General features: G+C 38.1%; 2 protein-coding genes across 4 annotated transcripts; both read right to left on the bottom strand.

Moving 5' to 3' along the window:
- Positions 1-3,024: 3,024 nt before the first annotated feature.
- On the bottom strand, positions 3,025-4,925 carry LOC133732011 (small ribosomal subunit protein uS12). The gene is made up of 4 exons (XM_062159464.1): positions 4,788-4,925; positions 3,662-3,817; positions 3,426-3,552; positions 3,025-3,342 (listed from the first exon to the last, which is right to left on the bottom strand). Exons 1-4 carry the CDS (start codon positions 4,790-4,792, stop codon positions 3,202-3,204), a joined length of 429 nt encoding a protein of 142 aa, XP_062015448.1. The 5' UTR covers positions 4,793-4,925; the 3' UTR covers positions 3,025-3,201.
- A 2,512-nt stretch (positions 4,926-7,437) lies between these two features.
- On the bottom strand, positions 7,438-13,459 carry LOC133732854 (interactor of constitutive active ROPs 3). Of its 3 annotated transcripts, none has more exons than XM_062160454.1 (5): positions 13,284-13,459; positions 11,958-12,064; positions 10,098-10,344; positions 7,828-9,486; positions 7,438-7,712 (listed from the first exon to the last, which is right to left on the bottom strand). In XM_062160454.1, the coding sequence occupies exons 2-4, from the start codon at positions 11,975-11,977 to the stop codon at positions 7,840-7,842; spliced, it is 1,914 nt and encodes a 637-aa protein (XP_062016438.1). In that variant the 5' UTR covers positions 11,978-12,064; positions 13,284-13,459; the 3' UTR covers positions 7,438-7,712; positions 7,828-7,839. The 3 variants fall into 3 exon arrangements, with proteins under 3 accessions (XP_062016438.1, XP_062016436.1, XP_062016437.1); XM_062160452.1 differs by having other exon boundaries at positions 7,824-9,486; positions 13,284-13,458; XM_062160453.1 differs by lacking the exon at positions 13,284-13,459 and adding an exon at positions 12,572-12,594 and having other exon boundaries at positions 7,824-9,486.
- Positions 13,460-23,817: the final 10,358 nt, after the last annotated feature.

Raw genomic sequence — 23,817 nt, forward strand, 5'->3', positions numbered from 1 at the left:
TGGCCTAATAAAGAGACTAATTGACCTGTTTAGGAAATCACTTCTTTGAAGGTAGATTTGGGTTTCCTCAAATGCAAATATGTGTGAGGTGAGATCTCCTCAATGCGAATATGGGTGAGGAGTATTTCCTTCGAGGAAATCCGAGTGAGGAGTGGAAATTAGGTGAAGAGAAATTTCCTCAAGACGAATTTGGGCAAGGAGAATTCATGACGGAGCAATTTCAGCAAAAGAAACTAAACTTGATGGAGCCATGTTTTCAAAAGTAATCCATTGTAGTTCAAAAACTTGATGGATCCACCTAGAGTATCTTTTTTTATGTAGATGAAGTTGATATTCATATCTATTTATATGTAAATCCAATAAATTGACTATTTCAAAACAGATATATTTTCTAGAATATCTCCGATATCTCTTTTTTTCAAAGTTTCGATAGATATGTAAAAATTGATATTTTAATCCTTACTCGGAACCCGACACCTCCTCTCGGTGCTAATCTTCTCTCAGTGCCGGGAAGAGAGACGAAGCTCTTTCTTTTTCTTTGTTTTCTGGGTAAGGCTCTTGGTGCTGGGAAGAGAGACGAAGCTCTTTCTTTTTCTTTGTTTTCTGGGTGAGGCCAAAAAGATAGGGAAAGGCAGTTGAGTCGAGTCAAATGTGATGGGAGTGGAGTCTGGGGGTGTAAAATTTTGGCTTTGAGCCCCCACCCATCAAACCAAGCCCAATTATCAAAGCCCTAAAGTGATAAACAACTAGATAAAAGAAATATAGTAAAACACAATCTAGTCGTGGAGAACGTGCAAAAACTACTCCCACTACAACATAGAGTAAGGGCCAAGAACCATCAAGTAAGGGTCAAGGAATCAGTGGCTATAAATGGACAAGGTTATGGAGGAATCAGGGAGGATGGTTAACAATAGTAACAAGTATCAATCCAATTTCTTTATTTATTCTTGAATTAATATTTACTTGGGTGTCGGAGTGTTTTTCTATTTTGCAGGTCCTTTCTCCCCATAATTAATTGCAAGATGGATGCATCTAGGGCTTCTTGAAGATTGAAGGAGAGAGATTTTAATCTTGCTCTCGAATTTTTGTGCGCCAACAGTTGGTGCCGTATGAGGGAAATTGAACAAAAAGCAATGAGATAGATTGAGAAGCCATGGATGTAACCATTAAAACTAGGGCAGAAGTGAACAAAGGCAGGAGCAAATTCCTCGGTGGACAATAAGAAAATTCTTGTGCTTCATATTGCGTTGAATTTTGCATTTATTATTGATTGGAGTGAGATATAATTTTATTGTACCTTTTCATTGGTTAAATAGTGAAACGTTGTAGTGTCCCACACAGAAGAGGGAAGAGAGACACCGCAAGTAAAAATGACAACCTCGTAGTCCCATAGCTAGGGCACAACTCGAACAAGCCATTCTTGCCAGTCATAGACAAACGATGAGAACGTGAAACACTCCAGACCAACTGTGGTGAGCGGTAAAAAACATCAAACACGGAACCTGCCGAGCGAGAAGGAAAATTCTGAGTTCGCATTAGATCTTTAGTCGTCCAATGCTCAATAATGACCAACCGAGCTACGAAAGCTTAGATTGGGGGCAATATCGTTTCTACTGAGTTGTAACCAAACTCAGAGCAAGGCATGTAATGGAGTTGAATGAAAAGCTTGTTTACCTACAGATAAGATTATGCATTGTATACAATTTGTCATAAATATCTTGTTATTACGAAAGTTTGCTGACATGATTTTTCAGTTTTGGCCCTTCTCGGGAGGAGACATAAAGAGTGAGTCCCCGGACTTTAAATGGGTTGTCCTTGAAACGTTAAACAGTGAGTCTCCGGAGTTTAAATGGATTGTCCTTGGGACGTTAAAGAGTCTCCAGACTTTAAATAGGTTGTCCTCGAGACGTTAAACAGCGAGTCCCAGGACTTTAAATGAGTTGTCCTCGGGACGTTAAACAATGAGACCCCGAACATTAAATGAGTTGTTCTCGCGACGTTAAACAGTGAGTCCTTAGTCCTCGCAACATTAAACCGTTAGTCCTTGTAGACATAAAGTCGGTGCCCTTAAAAATGCGGTTTGAATTTTCACCCTTTATCTTAATTTTGTCGTAACTATTCTTGTGCATATTTGATAAATCTTGTTTAATTTTTTACTTGACACATGGAGTTGGTATTGCTGTTTATTTACAGTACTTACAGACTAACAGTTAATTCTATATACATATCCGGCAACCCCGATCGTTTTTCCTTCCCGCACTCAGAGCTCATACGGAAAGGAAAAATGAGGCATTGTGGGGGTGTAAAATTTTGGCTTTGAGCCCCCACCCATCAAACCAAGCCCAATGATCAAAGCCCTAAAATGACTAACAACTAGATTAAAAAAAAGACAGTAAAACACGATCTAGTAGTGGAGACCGTGCAAACACTACTCTCACTACAACATAGAGTAATGGCCAAGAACCATCAAGTAAGGATCAAGGAATCAATGGCTATAAATGGACAAGGTTATGGAATAATCAGGGAGGATGGTTACTCCGTTACTGGTAACAAGTATCAATCCAATTTTTTATTTATTATTCTTGAATTAATATTTACTTAGGTGTCAGAGTGTTTTTCTATTTTGCAAGTCCATTCTCCTCATACTTAATTGCAAGATGGATGCATCTAAAAGATTGAAGGAATGAGATTCATGCTCCTGAATTTCTGTGCACCAACATGAAGTCTCCGCATAGATCGGCACCCTCATCCCTTGGGGAAAAACACCCTGAATTTCCAGATTCATTTCGACGAACCACATCTTTCAGTCCCTCGACTCATTGATTTAACTATATGACGGTGATTTAACTATATGACGGCACCACATCTTTCAGTCCCTCGACTCATTGATTTAACTATATGACGGCAGGAGCTTTACATAAATCAGATATGGGCTCCTCGTTAACAAAAGTTTCATCTTCCAACAAGTTTTGTGAACCCAACATTAAACTGAGCCAAGATTTGGAGAACGGATGAGGCATCGCATTGACAAAATGACAAGGACATGACAGTACTGTCATATAGAATAGATTAGAAACGAAACCACCATGGAAATTTAAAAAAATAAAACATAAGCATCTGATTACCAAGCATGGTCTTAAAGTGATGACAAAATTGTATCTAAATCAAAACATTTTTGCAGCACAACAGATAAAACATCACTTAAGATCTTGGCTTCTCCTTCTTCTCCTTGAACAGGGCCAAGAGAGACACTCCAGAGACCTTCACAACCTTGAACCTAACTCCGGGAATATCACCGACAGCATGACCTTTACGTCCAAACCCAGCAATCAACACCTCGTCCTGGATGTAGACAGAATAATCAGTAAAGCCACAATATATAACTCTGTAGTGGTTAAACATGAAATATTCTCCACTATACTTACATTCTCTTCAATGTAGTTCAAGCAACCATCGTTGGGCACAAAGGCAGCAATCTTCTTCCCATTCTTGATAAGCTGGACTCTAGCACACTTTCTAATGGCAGAGTTAGGCTGCTTAGCCTCAATACCACTGCAAATTAATATCCAAAATCAGTTAGGACTGTATGTCAAAGTATTCCAACCTGAATGAGTTGGTTTTAAAAAATAAACATAAAAAACATCAAGACTATTTCCCATACATCTTCTCAAGAACAATGCCCTTAGCATGGGAAGATCCAGCAAATGGCTTCTTCCACTCATTTCCAAGATGTGACTTCTTGTATGACTTGTCAGCCCACCTTTGCCTTCTGCGGTGGTCCTTCAGCTTGCGAGCTGCTCCCATTCCACGTGTTTTCCTGGAAAAATTGGCTAGCAGTGTTAAGTAAAGCATTTCAAGCAGGGCTTATTGCAAATAAAAACTACCACAAAACTCCACAGAATTTATGTTTGAAGTATCCCTCTTTCCATTTCATCTAGGAACATATGAAGATATCCAGGCAATCAAATTTTAAAATTTCAAGATTTAAGTTGTCATTGCTGTTAAACCCAAACAAACAAACAAGTTTCAGAAATGAAACCAAAATCTCGCATGGACTGCTTTACATAAAGCCTACTTTACTCGATAGCATTTTTGGTTTTAAGTGCATAAAAATGCATTACGAATCCATGTACTTCTTGCATATTTTATCAAAGCAGCTCCCAAGAGTACTTACTAATTACCTCTTTGAAACCAAAAGTTCCATAGTTTTAACATAGCAATGAAGTTGTATCTATTTCCAGCAAACCAAAAAGCTTTTCAAGCCGAAATTTTTTCTACAGAGGAACTTAGTACACCAAGTGTAAAAACTCTTTCTTACAAAAAACACTTCAGGGAAAACTTCTTACTCCTTTAATTTCATAGTTGGCAAAAATCTCTCAATAACTATAATCTAAGTTTCTATCATTCTTCAACGTCAAACATGAATTCAAAAGTGTAAAATCTTCGCCAACAAATAATCTAGCAACCTAGCCTTTAACAATAATAAAATAAAATAAACAATGAACACATTGCTTTTCACAACAACTCGGTAGTCAAAACAAGCATGGAAGAAAAATATACAAAATTTTCATAGATTCCACTTCAACTAAGCAAAAACTGTACTAATTTCCAGAAACTAATTCAATATTTCAATTCCGGTCGCTTAGGACTTTCTCCTACCATTATACTATCTTATTGAACTAGCTGAACTGAGACTAAGTAGATCCTATCCATGAAATAATTGCAGAGAAGAGAAGAAAAGGAGTGAGAGAGGATCGATCTGAAAGGAAGGAAGGGAGGAGACTCACCCCATGATGACCGAACGCGAAGAGCCTCAAGCAACGACTGCGAATAGAGAGCTTCGGCGCGGCAGGGAGCAATGAGAAACCCTAGTGCCTTATTCTACCTCTTAAATATACCTCCCTCCTTCTTTTGGGCTTTCAAAATAGATTACCAAGAAAATGGGCCGTTTTCTGGGCCACCCACTATATCTAAAATCTGAGTTTTTTTTTTGTGTGCAATTAGCCAATTATTCATCCAATCTGATCTGTTGGTTTTTTTGTTATTGAGATCAAATATTCCGTATAAAAAGGGCTTGTGCTACTCACTTCTCGATTAATGAAATTGTAGAATGTCAGTGGGGGGACATAGAGTTTGTACTACAGTATATAACATTGAGAGAACTTTCTAAAATCATAACAGGATTCTCCACAAAATATATGTATTTTAATGTACACCATAACAAAGAGTACTCCACTAACTACTCCATTTGCTTTGACATAGCAAAAAAGATAACTCGAACACGAAGCATCTGTACAAATAATGCAGCTTTCCTACTATGTTGTTTCAAATCGGCGACACTTAGTTTCATCCAGCCACTAGGTGGTTGTATCTATTTTTTTTCTTTTCCTTCAAATGGCAGTTGATGTGAAATAATTGATCTATTTTTTTTTTTTATCAGTTAAAACTTTCATTGATAACAAATGGTCAATACAACCTTCGGGGTTAAGGTGGCCTCCCTAAAAACCCTGCATGATCAGAGCAAGTAAAAAAGAGCATCACCCCCCATATCATCAATTTCTACATTCATCTAAAATGATATCAGTAAGCCAAGGTGGCCCTGCTTCCTGCCAGAGTCTATCTTCGTCAGCCATCAAGGCATGCTTCCGGCCTGAAATAATTGATCTACTTGGCTTTGTTTTTTGTTATTATTTTTTTGCCTAAGAAAATAAAATGCATTAAGATTGGATAAATAATTAAGGGTCTTTCTAGATGTACCCAGCAAATTTCTATTTAGACCCGGCAAGTAAAAATTATTTCTATATTTCCAATTTTACCCCTATTGTTGGAAAAATGTTCAGCCAGCAGTCCTCAACTCCTCACCTGAGTGCTTCTCAGATTTTGCGACATATACTGATCATATTCGCGCTCGTTCAGAGAAGAATTAACCATCTTAATCTTCAATAGTTCAACTATAGACCACCCTTCTTCTTCTTCAACAACCAAACCCCCCTCCTCTCCGACTTAATGCCCTCCACATACTTCATGTATAGGTCGACATACGGCAACTGGGAAAGGCTCGCAAATAAGCCTCTGGTATGAGAATATTGCACCTGTTGGGGAGTCGATTTAAACCCCAAATTGCAAACGAAAAAGAATTCATCGTACTTGCCATGTAACTGTTTGTGTTGTTTGATATGTATGTAATTTATGTTTGTAATGTAACTGTTTGTGTTGTTTGATATGTGTGCGAAAGTGGAAAAACGTAATGCATGACTTGAGTTGATGTAATGATATTGGGGGTTTGGGTTGTTCGGTGTTTCAATTCGTTCTCTGCTGTGTGTGATTAGGCTTTCGTTCTCAGTTAAGCATGAAGTTTGGGTTTAAGAATGCTACTCAGCAATAGTTGGAGCTAAATTTTCAAGTGCAGGCAGCTGCTTAAACTTATAAAGTACAATGACTCGTAATTCTTATCTCAGCTTTCTCACAAATGAAGTAGGGGTGCGTGGGAAGGCTACCTCCATTTTTTGATCGATTTCTCTCTTTAGTCAAAGGATTGGCGCAGGAATGGTGGTCAGGTTTCGATGGATGGATAACTTGTTAGTGTCTTGTTTCCTTAGACAAGAAAACCTATTGTCACCGAGTAAAGCTCGACAGAATATTGTACAGTGAAGGAGGTGATGAGTGTGAGAGAGGAGAGAGAACGTAGAGGGAGAGGGAGGGAGGGAGGGGGAGAGAGAGAGAGAGAGAAGGCAATGAAAAGTTGAAAACGAAAGGGTAACGAGTGTGAGAGAGGAGAGAGAACGTAGACGGAGAGGGAAGGAGGGAGGGGGAGAGAGAGAGTTATCAGTGACGGTCGGCGTACCGATGCTGGGTTCAAAGAAGGGTAAAATTGTATATTACTGGGCAATTGTTTTGTAGCTGGGTGTATTAAGAAATTTGCTAGGTACATTTAGAAACACCCATAATTAAATATAAGTGGGTGCTTATATTTCTCAAGTACACACAGCCTAAAAGATGAAATTTAGGACAAGAGCAAGTACCTACCAACTAAGGTAGCTGCCCGGAGCAATCGCAAAGTGTTCTTAAGATCATATTTATGGTATTAACAGCGGGTCTCAGTTGACTCTGTACAGTGGCAAGTGGAATCACTACCACCATATTGAATACAATTGTTGCAGGCAAAGCCAGCCGGAGCAATGACATGTCGAACGAAGGACAGACATGTTGGCCAGACGGTCAGCAATGGAATAACAATAACATTTAAGGATCTTAACAACATGCAAAACGATGCAAGAGGCGTCAAGGGAAAAACTTCCCTAAACAAGGGACACTTATATACAGGGGCTTTTGAATAGATGCATTCCAAGAGCTGTGTTGGATTGGTCATGCTCTGCCATATTAAAGCTGAAAGGTAAATTACAATGGACAGAACCAGAACCAAGAAAAACAGCTCAATTAAGTACAGCTAAGCCAGATACCTCAATAAATAATTGTCTTCATAACAAGAGAATTTATCTTAACCGATACATACATATACCTTCCATAACTAATGGCTTAAAAGCTCAATATTCCATAAAGCAGAGAAAATTCATCAATACAGTACTCTGGTAAAACAGAATGAAGCAAAAAAATCATCATCTGTGTAGTGCACAGCCACCACACTAGTTATAGTAGCCTTAGCAAATTACCAGCTGCTCAACCAAATGACTATGCTGCACCCAGAACCACATCTGTCAAAGGATAAAGAGGAAGACGGTTAGCCAGTTAGAATTTAGAAGAACAAGAACAATTGCAGAGATGAGAAGCATAATGTTTATGTAACCAAAGCCAATATTATCAACCTGCCTGGCAGAATTTCTATTTCTGTGGCTTCTTCCAAAAGACACCTATCTTCTTCAGCATGTTCCCATTTTTCTTCTTCAGCATATCATCATCCATATCTTCAGAGTAAGGCGAGCCAAGCTTTCCAGGAACATGATAGTTGCTGTCCATGGATACAGTTCTCTCCATGACCTTGCCGTTCCCAGAGGAAAGTATGGCTGCAGCTGCCTCAGCAGCTTTCCTCCACTGGTCAGACTGCACCTTTAGCCTTCTCAGTTCCGCCTCCAATTCTGCACCGGCCGCCTGTGCCGCCTCTAGCTGTTCAGTCACCCTTGCTACCTTCTTGCTGCTCTTATCTGCCTCCTCCATCACAATTCCAAGCTTCATGAGAGCCTCTCTCTCAGCACACCTTGCCGCTTCTACTTCTGCCACTACCTCCTCATTCGCTTTGCTCTTGTCCATTTCGCTTTTATTGACTTTCACTCGCAGCACTTCATTTTCTTCTGATATACTCTGCAATTCTGTTTCTTTATCCATCAAATGAGCCTTCAAATCTGCAACATGTTTTTTCAGTTCTTTCAATTCCTTTTCCAGTTCATACTCTCTCTGGCATGACAGGCTCTTCCGAAGCTTCAAATTCAGCCCCTCGTTTTCCTCTGAAATGCATTGTAACTCAGTTTCCTTATCCATTAGGTGGGCCTTCAACGCTTCAACACCAGCTTTGGTTTTCTCTAGTTCATCCTCCAGTTCACCCTCTCTCTGACTAGAAGCAGATCTCATCTGCTCTACCAGTTCATGAGCACTTCTTATCTGCACAGTGCTCTGAATTTGTTCTTCATGGTATTTGGTCTCAGCAGTCTCAAGAGTAGATTTTAGTCGTTTCACTTCAGACTTCAAGGTGTAAAGCTCTGCCTCGATCTCATTTGGTCCCATAGACTCGTGCTTTTCTCCAAATTCCCGCTCAAGGTCATTGTTGCTGCTTACATTATTCAGGTCAGCCTTGAGTTTGGCAACAATTTCTTCTAGTGAATTTACCCGTGCTTTTGACTGATCTAATTCTGAAGCAATCGAGTTGTAAGCTTCCATGGCTTTCATGCCATCTGAACTGAGTGTCTCCACTGTTCTTCTTGCAGATTCCAGCTGCAGCAGGGTTTGACTAACCTGTGCCTGTGCCTGAGCTTCGGCTTCCTTACAGCCCTTCAATTCGTTTTTCATGTTGTCTACAAGTGAAAGAGTTTCTGCCAAGTTTTCTTTCAAGCTTTGGAGCTCTCCATTGACTAATTCTGCATGCTTCGTCTGATTAGCCTCAGATACAGCTACCATTTCAAGCTGCAGTTTAAGCCTCTCAATCTCATCAATGGCAGATGCCAAGGCAACTGCATCAACTGAGTGCTGCTTCTGGACAGCCTCAAGCTCTGACTGCCATGCTTGCTCTCTTTCTTGTGAAATCTTTTGAAGCTTGATTACACGAGCTTCCTCAGAAATACAGAGATCAGGAATCTGCTGAGATTCTTCGAGCTTTGATGACAAGGCGAGTAATTGCTTCTTTGATTCCTCAGCATCTTGCTGAGCTTGTTTCTTGCATGACTCGGAAGACTGAAGCTCGTTGTTTGCTTTTTTCAAGTCCTCCTGGAGTTGAGAAATCTGAGATTCCAATTCAGATACTCTACTTGAGCCTTTCTTCTGGTGAAGGGTAGAGATGATTATTAGCAAAGTATACAAAGAATGCCGCACTAACATTTCTATATACAGATTAAATGTGTACACATGATGAAAATACACGAGTGTGAATGATGTGTGGGGAAAGAATGCCCTTCTATAACATTGATGGAGAACTGACAAACTAAAAACCATGTATACTTTAAAGATAAAGTTACTGAAGAAACATGATGTTTTACATATTATGGTAATGTGCATCAATTAATATATTAGACAGACAAACTTTTTTGTTGAGAAATATGAAACTTCCTTCGCATACACCAGAGTTGCATATTGAATTAGTGATTCACGACAGTGAACCAACAGAACACAAAGGTATCCAGCTTCTATATTTCTTACAACAAAGGAAAGAAGTTTAGAATGAAAACTATACTGCTATGTGACAGACGACTTTTGAGAACCAAAGTTCACCCAAAAAACAACCTAGATTTAATTATGTGAAATTCCAAACAAGTCTCTTCCAGTCCAAGCATTAATCCTCAGGCGTCATATTATCCCTAGACCACAGTTGTACAACACTTTATCTAAATATTGTGAAACAGCTGAGAAATCAATGCGAGTAAAATCAAAAGTACCTCAGGCAATGGACTTCTGGGTGACCGCCTCTCATTGACTTTTGGGCTTCTGTCTTTAGATAGTCGTCTAGCTTGACTTGAAGTAGATGCAGGATCAGTCTCCAATGCAGTTGGCTTAAGTTGGCGGCGCACTACTCGAGGAGAGTCCTTTTGAGTAGGGGATACCTTTTGAGTTGGGGATACCCTTGGAGGCGGAGTTACCCTTTGAGTGGGGGATACCCGTTGAGGTACTTCAGAGGCACCACTTCTGATAGAAGATTAGAAAATGACAATCAGGTTTAACGATCACACGCTTCTAGGAAATAAAGTAGGAAATAAAAACAGCAATTAAACTATGGAAACAGCGAAATTGTCAGGTGATGTATGCTGCAACGTATGATCCTAGATTACCAATAAATAAAACTCACATATGGAACAGCGAAATTATGATTTGAGGTCATAAAAACAAAAAAAAAACAGGTGATGTATGCTGCAACGTATGATCCTAGATTACCAATAAATAAAACTCACATCCCAGAGTGATAAGTGGATCAGTTGCATAACTAGACTTTCCAAAACAACTCGCCACAGAAAAATTACAAAGGCAAAAATCAACTAGTAAAGTTTAAAATTGTAAAGCTATAGAGCTGGAGCTATCAAATTCCATTCTGAAGTTACAATAGAAAAATGCATAAAACATTTAAGGTTTAGAAAATTTGATATCTTGGAAAGGAGGACAATACATAGAAAGAGAGATGGGAGGCTACTCTAAGCCAATTACTACATGGCATTTGTCATTTATCCCAGATCATATACCACAGGTCCATAGTCATACTTTTGTTTTTTTGCCTTCCACGCATTAGATTTCTATATACTATCACAAAACATATTTTCTTTCTTCTTCATGGAAGCCTCATAGTATGAATATCACTAGTTGGAAGGCCAATAACCTTTACTAATGGAAAGATCCCACATTAACATCAAACAATATGTACTCCCACACCCACACCAAAATAAAATCCACAAACTTTGTTGCAACACTGATTTGAACGGCCAACGAAATCTGCCGTGCAATGACCACCAAAAATTGAACATACCCATATAGCACGCCCACACACAATAGAGCATAATAGACACACTGAGACAAAAATTCCAAAACTCTTATTTGCTACCAGGAATATACTTCAATCATTTCATTGATTATAAAGCAATGCAACATATTATTATAGTTTCTCCCTTTGTAAGCTGAGAAGTTTTGAATAATGATACAATACAATTAATGATTCTGTTATTTTCAAATGCTGGATAGAAAGAAAGACACCACAAAAATCAAACGGCCCAATTAATAAGTCCTCAGTCTAATGTGGCCACAAGATTATAGAACTACAGTCGCTTAATTGGTCCAGAGAGGAGTCCTTTTCGCTCCTCCGATAGTTCAAGTGGGTCCTGCAGGCTGCATTATAGCTACCAAGAGGACCCAGCAATACTTCAAGACAATAAGCTGTTAAATCTATATATGTCAACTGATAGAAAGATACTGGTACATAGACGCTTGCCCCCAAAATCAGTCTACCATTGTTACTCGAGCAGTGAAAGTCTTTAGTACAGTTGGAAACAGTTAAGGGATACGAGAATGACATTCTACAGAGATAGAACAAACCCAAAACAAGATGTGAAGTTAAGCTTACAAAAACATGAGAGGCTTTAAAGTCATACAAGGAGCTCACAAGAACATAGATATAGCAACGAGGAAAGTACAAAATACCATACATAGTTACCTTCTGGCTCAAAAAACAAACAAGCGCTTGTTTGATCAAGCAACAGACCAACAAAAGCCTCTAAAGCCAAAGGAGAAGACAATCATATATAAGCCGAAGTTACCTTGCTTTTGGGGTTTGCATATTTGACTGCTTTTTCTAGTAGCAAAGTTGAGAGGGAGCTAATAGTAATCTAAGCTCCACTATTTGAATGCCTCCGACCCACAAGACCTGAAAAACAGTTAGATCAAAAATCACAAGCTGGGCCAGGAGGATCCAATGTTTACATGTAAGAGAAATAAATAGGTTTCATGGAGGGCATGTGCTCCTTATCATCATGGAACAAAAGGCCATTATGGCAAAGATGTGCTAATCATAAATTGCACCAAACCATTCTAGATACCAAATCCACAAAACAAAAATGACTTTTTTTTAATATCACCAAACAAAAATAAATGAATAACATCTCAAAAACCAATTAAATGCTTGCTACCTAGTTCCACACTCTATCCATGCTCAAAGGACCCATCATTGTAATCTCCAGCTAATCGGTTATAATTACACAAATACCCTCTTCTACTAACAAGACAAGGAAACATGGCTATTATAGAGAAACAAAAAAAACACATCCAACATGGCTACCATCATTGTATCCTCCAGTTTTGCCGTGAAGTATGGGACTATGAGCACTAGATTGAAATTGAAGAACACAAAATGATTTCATTCAACTGCTCAAACCTTTTTTAATAATGTGGGGAGTTGAAACAACCACCAAACAAGCTTGTTTCTCGACTTTAACACAAAGCACTATTTTCTCGGAAATTTATCATTATTTTCCTTTCAATATCGAAACAAACAAACACAAACAGATCTAAAACCACCCCAAACAAGAAGAACATGGAATCAGCATTTGCAGAAAAAAACAAGCAATGGAGCTATTAAAAATTAAGACAATGGACTCCTCGGAGGGAAAACAAAAGTAGATTGTGCAGACTTTTTAAGATTCGCTTTACTTTTATGGTCTCTAAAATTAAAATAAAATAATTATATATAAAAAAAAATAAAAATAAAAATAAAAAAAAAAGCCTGCAACAATGAAGCTCTTGAGCAAGAAAAGAAGAGCTACACTGTATCACTGAGCAATGGAGATTCTTTTCATGCCCAGATTTCACCCAAAAGAAGCATGAAAGAAACATCATTACCCTAGAAAAAAAAAATCCAGTAAAAAAATGAAAACCAACACCCAAAAAAAAAAAACACTAACCCAGTTTGGGTTTTGCCATGAAACAGAAACCCATCTGGGCTCAGAAACAGAATGCTGAAAAATGCAAGTGAGATTCTGTTGTTTCCCTCTTCCCTACTTTCCCACATTTTCCCACAACAGAAACTAAACAACCTGGAACATATTTTCTCACAAAATATAAGAGTACATCAGTAATGGGTGCTCTACCTTAGTGGGTGAGCTTTGTGAATCTTCTTCTTCTTCTTGTTCTTCTTGTTCTTGTTCTTGTTCTAATCTGGTTGCAGTTTCCGAGGCTTTGAATTATGGATAGTGGAGTGTGGAGTGGGACTGTTGGGAGTTTTGCAGTTTTGAGGAGCGTGAGTGAGAAGCACTAGATTACAAAACGCAGGACGCAGAGAAAGCAGAAGGGAGTACGTACTTGTCGTTTTGTGAGAGAGAGATTAAACTGGAGTTAAATCCGGTTTTACGTCCGTTCAATATCATATTCATATGTTATCCATCTTTTTTTCCAACTTTTCAAATTTCAAAGAAGAAGAAGAAAAACATTGTAGCTGGACATAGATAATTAACTGTGCCAGGTTTAATCCCATTTGTTCTCCACCTAATCCAAAGGAAATTTACTATATTAGGAGTTATTCTAGATTTGGTTTGGTTCTAGAAAAGGATAGATTTGTTAATTTATTTCATCAATAGGGTAGGTTTGTTGATAATTCAGAAGTTGTAAGTACATGCATCAAAGTCAAGTCCTATGCTTTGATCTTGCGATTATTATTGGTGGCCTTGAACTCTCTATAAGCGATCGTTACCCAACTTATGCTCTATTTGCTAAAACCCTCCATGTTTGCATGTGTTTGTTTTGTCCTTTATTTGCCAATCATTTCTTTTTGTACTATTGAGTATTGACCCAACAGATGTGTTTCTACAGTCTACACAACCCGGTGTATGAGAAATATAAGATTTCTCCATTTCCTAAAAAAAAAAGAGAAATATGAGATTTCAGAAAATAAATTATTTTTACTTGTATGGTTTAGATATCTCGTCATAATGGTGTGAAGCTGGTCTTTTTGATCGATCAACAATATGAGAAGATGCCTTTGTTGTACTTCTTCTTTTATGTGGTGAAGAATGAAATGATGCTCCAAAATTCAATGTGGATGACCTTGCTCACTTTTGTAGCTTATTTTGGGTATGCATTCAGTGATATGGGTATTTCTACCTTGTCATAATGTAAAGTGAGGGAAAAAAATAAAAATAAAATCTATGACACCTACCTTTTTTTTTCCTTTAAAAATTTCGTGCTCATGTATGATGTATCGTTGGATTAATATCAAAAATTGAAATTAAAACATTTGAAGTTCTTGTATTTAATTCAAGTGATTGTTATTAAATCAAAAGACAGACCACAAGATATTTTGCCACATGGCAACCCAAAGAACGCCAATCTTTTTTTTGAAACAAATGTTCATTGCATTAGATGATCAGCCAAAAAGTCAGAGTCTAACATACATTTAAAGACAGAAAGATGGCAGGGTAACAACCACACTCCTATCTAAGTAATGTAAACTCATTACAAGTCAATTTTGAGCCCGCTTTGGAAGCGAACTCATAAACAAAGAACAACTCCGTGTCTTCTAAGGCAAAATCATTTACTAGCATCCCCATTAGCCAGGCGCGCAATTGCGGTACCAACAGAGAGCCACTTCCTAGTAAACAAATAGGAGCAATTCTTTATCCATAAGTCGCTTGAACATCAATCTTATTCCAGATAATTACCAACTCCCGTAGCAGTCTTGATCCGAAACGATTGGTTCTGGACCATAAGTCAACCTGAAAACCCAAAAAGGTCCACATCTCAGGCCAGACCCACCTTCATCACTAAGTGACAAATGAGGGTGGTAAAACACCCTCCCTACTGGCCCATAACAGAAAGCCCAACAACTCAAACTTGAGCCCAGGCCCAAAGACCCAAACCCAACCCTGAGTAAAGTGAGCAGCAACCCAATTCTGCTGCCGCCCCATCACCGCAGTCGCCAATCTCTCCGGCGGCCGGCCTCTCCAGCACTGCATCACCGTCCCTGGGTCCGCTGCCTCTCTGCTACGCACGAATCCAAGCCGGCAATCAGACCCAGTCGGAGAGGATCCGATCCCCTGCAATACCCATTGGAATCCGGCACCCCGACCTGTCTCGCCGATCGACTTCCGCTTTGGAAACGTCACTGCCGCCGTTCTTCCACTCAGGAATTCTCCATCCCGGTGCTATGCCCAAACCGCAGCCCTACACTGGACCCACCACGATCGACTGCATATCCAGATCTATACCAACCCAGAAACTAATCCGCCACCGTCGAACCCACCACGATCCAGACCAAAGTCTGCACCGCCGCCACACCGTCGTCGCACCCGATAACGCGCCGCAGCCTTGCCTGGTCTGGGGAGCGAAGCTACACCGCCACCAGCAACACGCAACCTAGGTTTCGTACTCCGAGATCGCTCCAAGAATATCGGAGGCCTCCTAGTACTGTTTACTGTTTATACAACTAATATGACTAATCTAAAGAACGCCAATCTACTAAAATCTAAATGTTTTTCCCTGTGTAAAATAGAAACGTTCAATTAATAAAATGACGATTACAAAGTATGGGAGACTAGGAGTGACAAGTTGTTGTAACTCCCTCACCCACAACTCGAGTAATGGGAGCTCTACACACAACCCTAAAATAGATACTGGTTATAGGTAATCATTGTAAATAATCATCATGAGTCAATGAGGCCCAACCGTGAACTACTTATATCGTCCCTCAATTTGAGCTACAAAGCGAGATCAATCTCAAAAGTCACGATAAATTCTCGCACCAATACTAAAAACAACCATGTCACCCTCTTCACTACCTTGTCTCAAAATACCCGGACCCTCTTTCAACACATTCGAAATCTAAATGTTAAATCAGCAGCGCTTTCAAATCTGGTTTCTTCTGGCCTCATCCCAAGTAAAAGGCCATTCATTCCATGAGATAGGGTGGTATATGTTTATACTTTCTGTATTCAATGGGATACATAATCCATGATATTATAAAGTCCGTTGTTGACCAAGTTAGACTCGTGTTCTTTAATGTTGGGCAGAAAATATGGCCACACAATTTTCAGGACCTGGGTTACATGCTGTTGAGTTAGTTGGGCTACCCGTTTCTTGCTTGTTTTTAGGCTTCATCATTTCTTTGCCTTCGTAACGTCGGGCTTCATTGTTTCTATGAGACCCATGACGAAATCCCCATGCCCATATCAATTCTTCACTATTAAGTTTCCTTTCACTGATTTGATAAAAAGGCCACTCGGAAAGGTACGGGGAGGACTTTATCACCGGCTAGTTTTGTAAGCTTCCTAGTACTTTCTCTTTTTGCATATTCCAAATCCAAGTTTACTAGTAGGGAGTAGGGACGGCCATAACGTCTCTCTCTTTTGGCATTACCTCCTTTTTAGCTACTTGTTGCGTAAGTTATTTGCACTACGTCTTATGTTTGCTTCGGATCACTCTAAAAGTCTAACCTGGGGGTTACTCAGCTCATACAGTCAACACATTATCCATTAAACTCCAGCAAATCCACCGTAGTAGATAACGGTCGGCCATGGACGGCTTCAAAGATAACGTGGAAGGCGAAGCGAAGTAGTTACTAAAAAAGTAAAAAGTTATAGTCCACACCTTGCTGCTCCTAGATCTATTGTCCGACCCTATCTAGTACAAGTCCTCTCTCCCTTTTGCTAGTTTGAGAAATCAAATTGATGACTCTTTCTTGTGTGGGCATCTCTCGTGGATCTTAAGACGATTGTACGTGTCATTCGTCTCATTTATCAAAATTATTAACCTTCCCTCTAATGAATGTATTTGGAGTAGATCTGGTAAAATTGTATGGGCATCTCTCACGGAGGATTAAGTCTTAAGACGATACAGTCTGATTTCAATAAAAAATCTCGATAAGAAAGAAGCGTCTTCACATTAAAAAAAATAATTTGAATATTAGAAATTAGTATTCAAATAGGCTTCTTAATGATGGAATTAATCATAAATTACTCTTTTGAATATATCGGGATTTTCGAGCAAAATCTTGATTGAGATTCCAAGAGTAATATTCTTTAGTATCTAGGATTCTATTTCCGATTTTTATTTAATCAGGTTTAATTAGGTTTCCTAGTTTTAGTCTACAATAAATTGTTCTTTGTTGTAAATATTATTATCTATGTGGATGTCCATGTAAATACTCATTAGTTATGTACTTTGATGTAAACTCTACCTCTATATAAATGAGGCTAATGAGACTGAATGAGACACTTCTACTTCCTCCCTACTATTCTCTCTCCATATTCTCTCTACTTTATAACACGTTATCAGCACGCTCTATATTTTTCTTTAAAACTCTATGATGATCCACGAGTCCTTATGGTGCAACTCTGTTGCTTCTAACCATTACTCAGGATCTATGAGTCTTATACTCCAATTTACTTCCTTATCCATACTTCTGATCATGGTTTATTTTTTTTTCGACAATTCTACTGCCTCTTCAATCTGAAGACGTATATCAATTTTCAGTTCGGTTAACTTCTTGCTTCTGAAAGTGACAATAGTAGTTGTCTTGTATCCTAGCTTGAGTCAATAATTTCAATTTTTTGTTATACAGCAATAAAATGCCACTTATTCTTTGTTCATCTGCATGCATAGTATGAAGTTTTTGTGTGAGATTGGGTCTGGGAGATAATCTGTACCTTTGTGGGTAGGCCTAAGATTGCATGCGGTGGTCATTGGCAGATACGTGTGAGCAGAATAATCCAGAGCTAGAATTCGCCGCCGTATCAGTCTCTTACTCCCATTAGCCCAGATGATAAATCTTCTCCTCTTCTCTCTCTAAACCCAAAAACCCAAACTCCAATGGCTTCCTTATTAGCCGACCTAGCCGCCACCCTTCTCTCCCTAACTTTCCGTCACTCCACCCGGGTCGGAGCCCCGGCCCTTTTTTCCCTCTCACATGGAGACCCCGGACCGGACTTCCGCATTTTTCCCTTTGTGCGGCACGACTTACTAATTATTCTCATTTTTGGTAGGCATGTGTTTACAACAAAAGGCATAGGTTTCTTGAATTTGATTTTTTTTTAGGACTTCTTGAATTTGATTTGCAAACAAATTGGATTATATTATAAATCTATATGCTTTGATTAACAGGCATGCTTTGACGGGCTTCTGTTCTTATTCGTAATCTATTTGATTATACCCAGTTCATGTTTTACATGCTAATGCATTTGTTGCCTTCTCATGATCTATATATATATATATATATTTATATATACATCATCGCAAATTGCGACTTTTCTTATTGGGTATTGGGAGTCTTATTGTTTATCCAATTTCATTTTGGATACATAGAACCATACAAATTATTGTTTCTTTCATGATACATGTTAAGGAAGATCGATAGTTCTGCATGTGTTCCTTTGAATTCAGGTAAGTTTTCTTTATTAATTTGATTAATTACTTTGATATAACTTGCTCTCACCATACTTGACAAATGGATATGGTAAAATTTACATTTGTGATAGTGAATTGATCAAAGTACGTAGATCGAGACCTGAAGTCTCTTGATCTGATTACAGAGGGCCTGAAGTTCCTCGACACTTATCAACGTTGCAATATGAAGTTTCAGATTCAATACAATTATGAGGGCCAGAAGATCCTCAGAGCTATGCAATCCAGTATATAAAGTCACATATTTGTGATCCCCAATAATTATAAGAGGGCCGGAAGTTCCTCAATTTTTCTTTTGATGTTGGGGTTTCCTTCCTCCTTATGATTATTTGTGAATTTGGAGTTTCAAATTACCTCTAGAAGATGTATTTTGAGGTTGCACACTTGGTCAATGCCAGAAGTTTTTTGGCTTTACATTCTTTTATAAAGAGAACCTGTCTAGAAGACAATATTATGTTCTTGTGCAATTAGAAGTGAAATAAAAGATTATCATATGAAGTTAACCAGACCAGAAGCTCTGTGTGTTTTCTTCATCCATGGAACCAGAAGTTTCCAGTGTTAATTTATCTATTTATTTTCCCTGCAATTTTCCTATTTTGTTATGTACTTTCATTACAGTACTTATCTTTTACATTTTTTTTGTTACTCATACGGACCAGCAGTCCTATACCTCGAACATATGAATTTCGAACGTAATAGTTTTGAACCAGAAGTTCAAAATTTCATAGTAGAACCTAAAGTTCTAAGTAAAACTCAAACCCAAAGCTTTGAGTATAAAAAAAATAAATTAGTAAAACTCGAACCAGAAGTTACGAGTAAATATATGATGGAAACTTAATGTTTCCTGATTATAAGAGGACTAGAAGTTCCTCAACTTGGTATTACATGAAAATGGGCGTACAGTCTCTCTTCTTATAATTACATGAGAACCTGAAGTTTCTCAAATGTATCGCCAAAAAGAGATCGAAACTTGAAGTTTCTTGATCCTTGATTATATGAGAGCTTACAGTTCTTCAGCAATGTTAATGTGGATCCTCTAAATAAAGTTCATGCTCCTTTTTGGAACCTGAAGTTCCGAAAGTTATTTACACTCGACCCATAAACTTTGAGTATAATTAAAGGGTCATAAAGAGCACAACTGTTAGCCTCGAATTAGAAGTTTTGAGTAAAATATTGTGACATGAAATTCAAAGATGTCACCTTGTTAAGAACCTAGAGTTCTAACATTTATGGATCCCAATGCATCATTTCCTTCTAAGTAAATTTGTCGAAAGAAAGAAGGAAAGATATGTGCTGCAATGATGCTTATGATCTCTAAAGATCATAAGTAGCTCTCAATATTTATCTTTACCAAGGTAAAGGTAATCTATCCCAGATCCATAGATCTTGGTGGATAGCTCTAGAAGAGCCCGCATTTATGTTACCAAAATGAGAGATATCTTTGTGTTTGGTACATTCAGTACTTAAAGTGCGTGGTGTATATTGAAAAAAAAAAAACATCTGCTCTCTCATTTGGATCATATTACACAACAATACGAGGCATATATGGGTATGAACCAGAAGTTCACCAAGCCAAATACATTAATTTGGCATGACCAAATTGGTCATTCATGTTGTGTAAGATTACCAACAAGCTCTAATGAGATTCATTGTCGAGTTCAAATATTGTTGTGTTAAACAATAGTGATTGCAAAATTTGCTCATGATGAATTTTGTCAAGGAGCAGTATTGCACACATGATTTGTCACTTCAATGAGACAATATTCCCGCCGTTAGGGGGAGAAAAGAGTGTCTTTAATGAACGGCGTGAATTAATCATTTCTCGTATTAGGCCTCGTACCTGAAGTACGACGGGTAATTCATCATTCATGCCTGAGCATGAATCAGTAAATTCATCATGTCTCAAATTGAGCCTCGTACATAAAGTACGAAGGATCTATTAATCACTACTTCTGAAGTGAATTGGTTTACAAGTGCCAAAATCATGTGCTAAATACAATCCTCATACTAGGGATAAAAATTCCCTAAAGCAAAAACATTGTACAAGCAGTCTAGACCACACTCGAATTATGGAAAACGTGTTGGTCCAAATGACATGATTCTCCTGATAAGACTGCCATACTAAAATGTTAGCGCTCCTAACGAGGCTGCACAAATAAAGCTTGCAAAAGCTATTATAAATGATGTCATGGTTGGACATTTCATCAAATATGTAAATCGCCTGAAGCGTGACATATCTATAGGTTCCAAAGTTTTAACTACTGTGAAGTAGAGGTCATAAAGCCCTATATCACTCTAACGCTCTAGATGAGGTTATGAGTAAAAGATCCACATTCTCTAAATAAGTTCATTCATGCGATATGACTGTCCTGTAAGAGATACAAGTCTATTGAGAAAGGATGAAAGCCCTAGAAGAGGCATGGGTACTCAATATTAATAAGCTATATGGATAGCTAATGCATGCATATGAGAATAGTGGGATCACAAAATTGATAATCATCGATGATTGATATTATCTATGGTAGCTACCAAAATTATCAAGGGCTATGATGACATTGAATCACGTTCTCATACAAAATTCGACATTATTTATTGGCCAAATTGGAAAGAGGCAATTCCAATGAATTTGAAACGTGATGAAATACTTGGACCTTAACCCTACATGGTACAAAAGGGTATTTACTAAAGTGAAGATAAATCACTATGACACAATGTCTATTTATAGAGACATGAGATTATGAATACCTTCCCTTATACGAATGACAATTTTCTATAAGTACAGTGTTACATATAGCTGTTATATTGACGAGAGATTTATGGCACGTTGTCATCGTATATTATGAAGATCTTAAAGACACATTGCTAAAAGCAAAATCTCAAAAGTGAAGTGTCATTGTAAGCGTATTGCTTATCAAATCCTCAAGGGATTCAAATACATGAATAATTCAAATGCAAGTCCATGAAAGGTCGAAAGAGCCTGAAGCTCACTCATGGAATCAAAGAGTCTTAAGCTAGCTCATATGTACTCATTTCGTTCTAGTCAACGAGATCTAAATTGCCTTAATGAGTACTATGACAAGACTACTATCGAATTCGAATTATGATTATAATGTTGCAACATATTCTAACTTTCGCAAAGTTATGAATTACATAAAGGTCTTGAAGAGCTTATATGAGACATATCAATACATAAAGATATTGATATTTATGGCTGGGTATGCCATGGTGATTTTTCCTATGTTTTAAACTATACAAAGATAAATGTATCAATTTCTTTATATTGTCTAGCTTTGTTAGTATTGCTTTAATTTTGCAGGTATGAAAATTTGTGATGAGCCCCTATATGCAAAGCACACATGGTCTCACTTCAGTGATAGACACATCAAGCTACTATACATGGTACATGTAGCTTATCGCATACATAAATGAGGCTTGCAACAATCAGGGGGAGATTCCCATCAGGGGGAGCATCCAGAAGCATGCTACCTAGGACATATGCGCGTTGTGCTCTTTTTGTCCTTCGACCAGGGTTATTTTTGTCCCACTGGGTTTTTGTTACCTGGCAAGGTTTTTAACGAGGCAACAATTAGCGCGTCCAATACCATCATTCATTGGTGGACATCTAAGGGGGAGTGTTGTAAATATTATTATCTATGTGGATGTCCATGTAAATACTCATTAGTTATGTACTTTGATGTAAACCCTACCTCTATATAAAGGAGGCTAATGAGACTGAATGAGACACTTCTACTTCCTCCCTACTATTCTCTCTACTTTATAACATTCTTTATGTTTTCTAGTTGTATTAGGTTTATGCTATGTGCCCTATATAAGGCACTTCTTAGATTGTAATTTTCATTCAAGTTATCAATAAAAAAAAAACCAAATATTAGAAAAGTTTCTCTATGTTTCTTACGGCTATGCCCGTAATCTCATATGACTTTCGACGCTTGACGGAGCCTCTTACTATCGTGTTCACGCTTCCCGCATCATTTGGTATCAGAGCGGGTTTCGCCCGCTCCTTAGCAGACGACGATCCAAGGGAGAAGTTCACTACCACCAACCTTAATGACGCTGGTCATAGAGTATCTATCAAAGAAAGTTTCGTTGAAGAGGAATATGCCAAGAGATTCGCCCTAGGACATGCAACCTCATAAATCCAAAAAAAAATAATAATAAGAAAAGAAAAAGAAAAAGAAAACATGGAACATTGGATATTCACAACGCCGGATTACGACGACTTCCGAACAACATGTATCATCAAAGACAAGGTATGCTCTGTAATACTTGACTGTGGTCTACGAGAGAATTTTGTAGCAAACAAAGTTGTGGATTATTTTCAATTACCGACAGTGAAGCTGAGTGATCCATACTGGATTCCATTTGGAGAGGATGAATATGCGCAACTGCGCAAGTAATAGAGGTTTGTAAAGTTCCTGTCTCTATGGAAAAATTTTATAAAGAAGAGATTACTTGTCATGTGATTGACATGGACGACACTAATGTGCTTTTTGGAAGACTATGGCATGAAAGTGTCAATGGTGGTTATTGCAAGGACAACACATATTTATTTAGGTGGGATGCACACAAAATTAAAATCAAGCCTAGAAGGAAGAACATCAAGAATGACCATCCTGAGATGTGTGAAAAGAAACATGAAGAAGACACTTTGAAGATTGAAGAGAAACTTATTAAAGACAATGAAGCTGATTCATTCATCACATCGATATTCATGTCATGCATGCTTAATAGTGTTCAAGACCAACCCAAAGAGAAGTCAATGGTCATTCCTTTTCAAGTGGAGGAGCTTAAGTTTCAAGATGCTTATTCTAAACTTGTCTACATTGGATTCATGGTGATACCTTTTAATTTCGAGAATATTGAAGTTGATTGCTTATCATGTTTTATTCCTACTAATGATCGAGCTGCATTCAAGAGGAACTCGAGGTCGAGTTCTTTTCAAGTGGAGGAGACTGATGTAGGACGAGATTTTAGCCAATTTCAACAAAAAAATCTCGATAAGAAAGAAGCATCTTCACATTAAGAAAAACAATTTGAATATTGAAAATTGGTATTCAAATAGGCTGATACCAAATGATGCAGGAAGCGTGAACACGATAGCAAGAGGCTCCGTCAACCGTCAAAATCCATATCATGAGATGAGTTAGAATCCACTAGCAATTACGGGCATAGCTGAAAGAAACATAGAGAAACTTATCTAATATTTGGTTT

Source organism: Rosa rugosa, chromosome 2 (assembly GCF_958449725.1).
Source record: "Rosa rugosa chromosome 2, drRosRugo1.1, whole genome shotgun sequence".
NCBI lineage: Eukaryota > Viridiplantae > Streptophyta > Magnoliopsida > Rosales > Rosaceae > Rosa > Rosa rugosa.

What these genes read in the sequence shown, in the direction of transcription:
- LOC133732011 (XM_062159464.1), bottom strand. An exon ending in GGCATTGTTCTTGAGAAGAT is followed by an intron (nt 3,553 to 3,661) that starts GTATGGGAAATA and finishes ATTAATTTGCAG; the next exon opens with TGGTATTGAGGCTAAGCAGC. An exon ending in TGAACTACATTGAAGAGAAT is followed by an intron (nt 3,343 to 3,425) that starts GTAAGTATAGTG and finishes GTCTACATCCAG; the next exon opens with GACGAGGTGTTGATTGCTGG.
- LOC133732854 (XM_062160454.1), bottom strand. Translation starts at nt 11,977, where the DNA reads ATGCAAACCCCAAAAGCAAG. An exon ending in ATGCAAACCCCAAAAGCAAG is followed by an intron (nt 10,345 to 11,957) that starts GTAACTTCGGCT and finishes ATCTTCTATCAG; the next exon opens with AAGTGGTGCCTCTGAAGTAC. An exon ending in CCAGAAGTCCATTGCCTGAG is followed by an intron (nt 9,487 to 10,097) that starts GTACTTTTGATT and finishes ACCCTTCACCAG; the next exon opens with AAGAAAGGCTCAAGTAGAGT.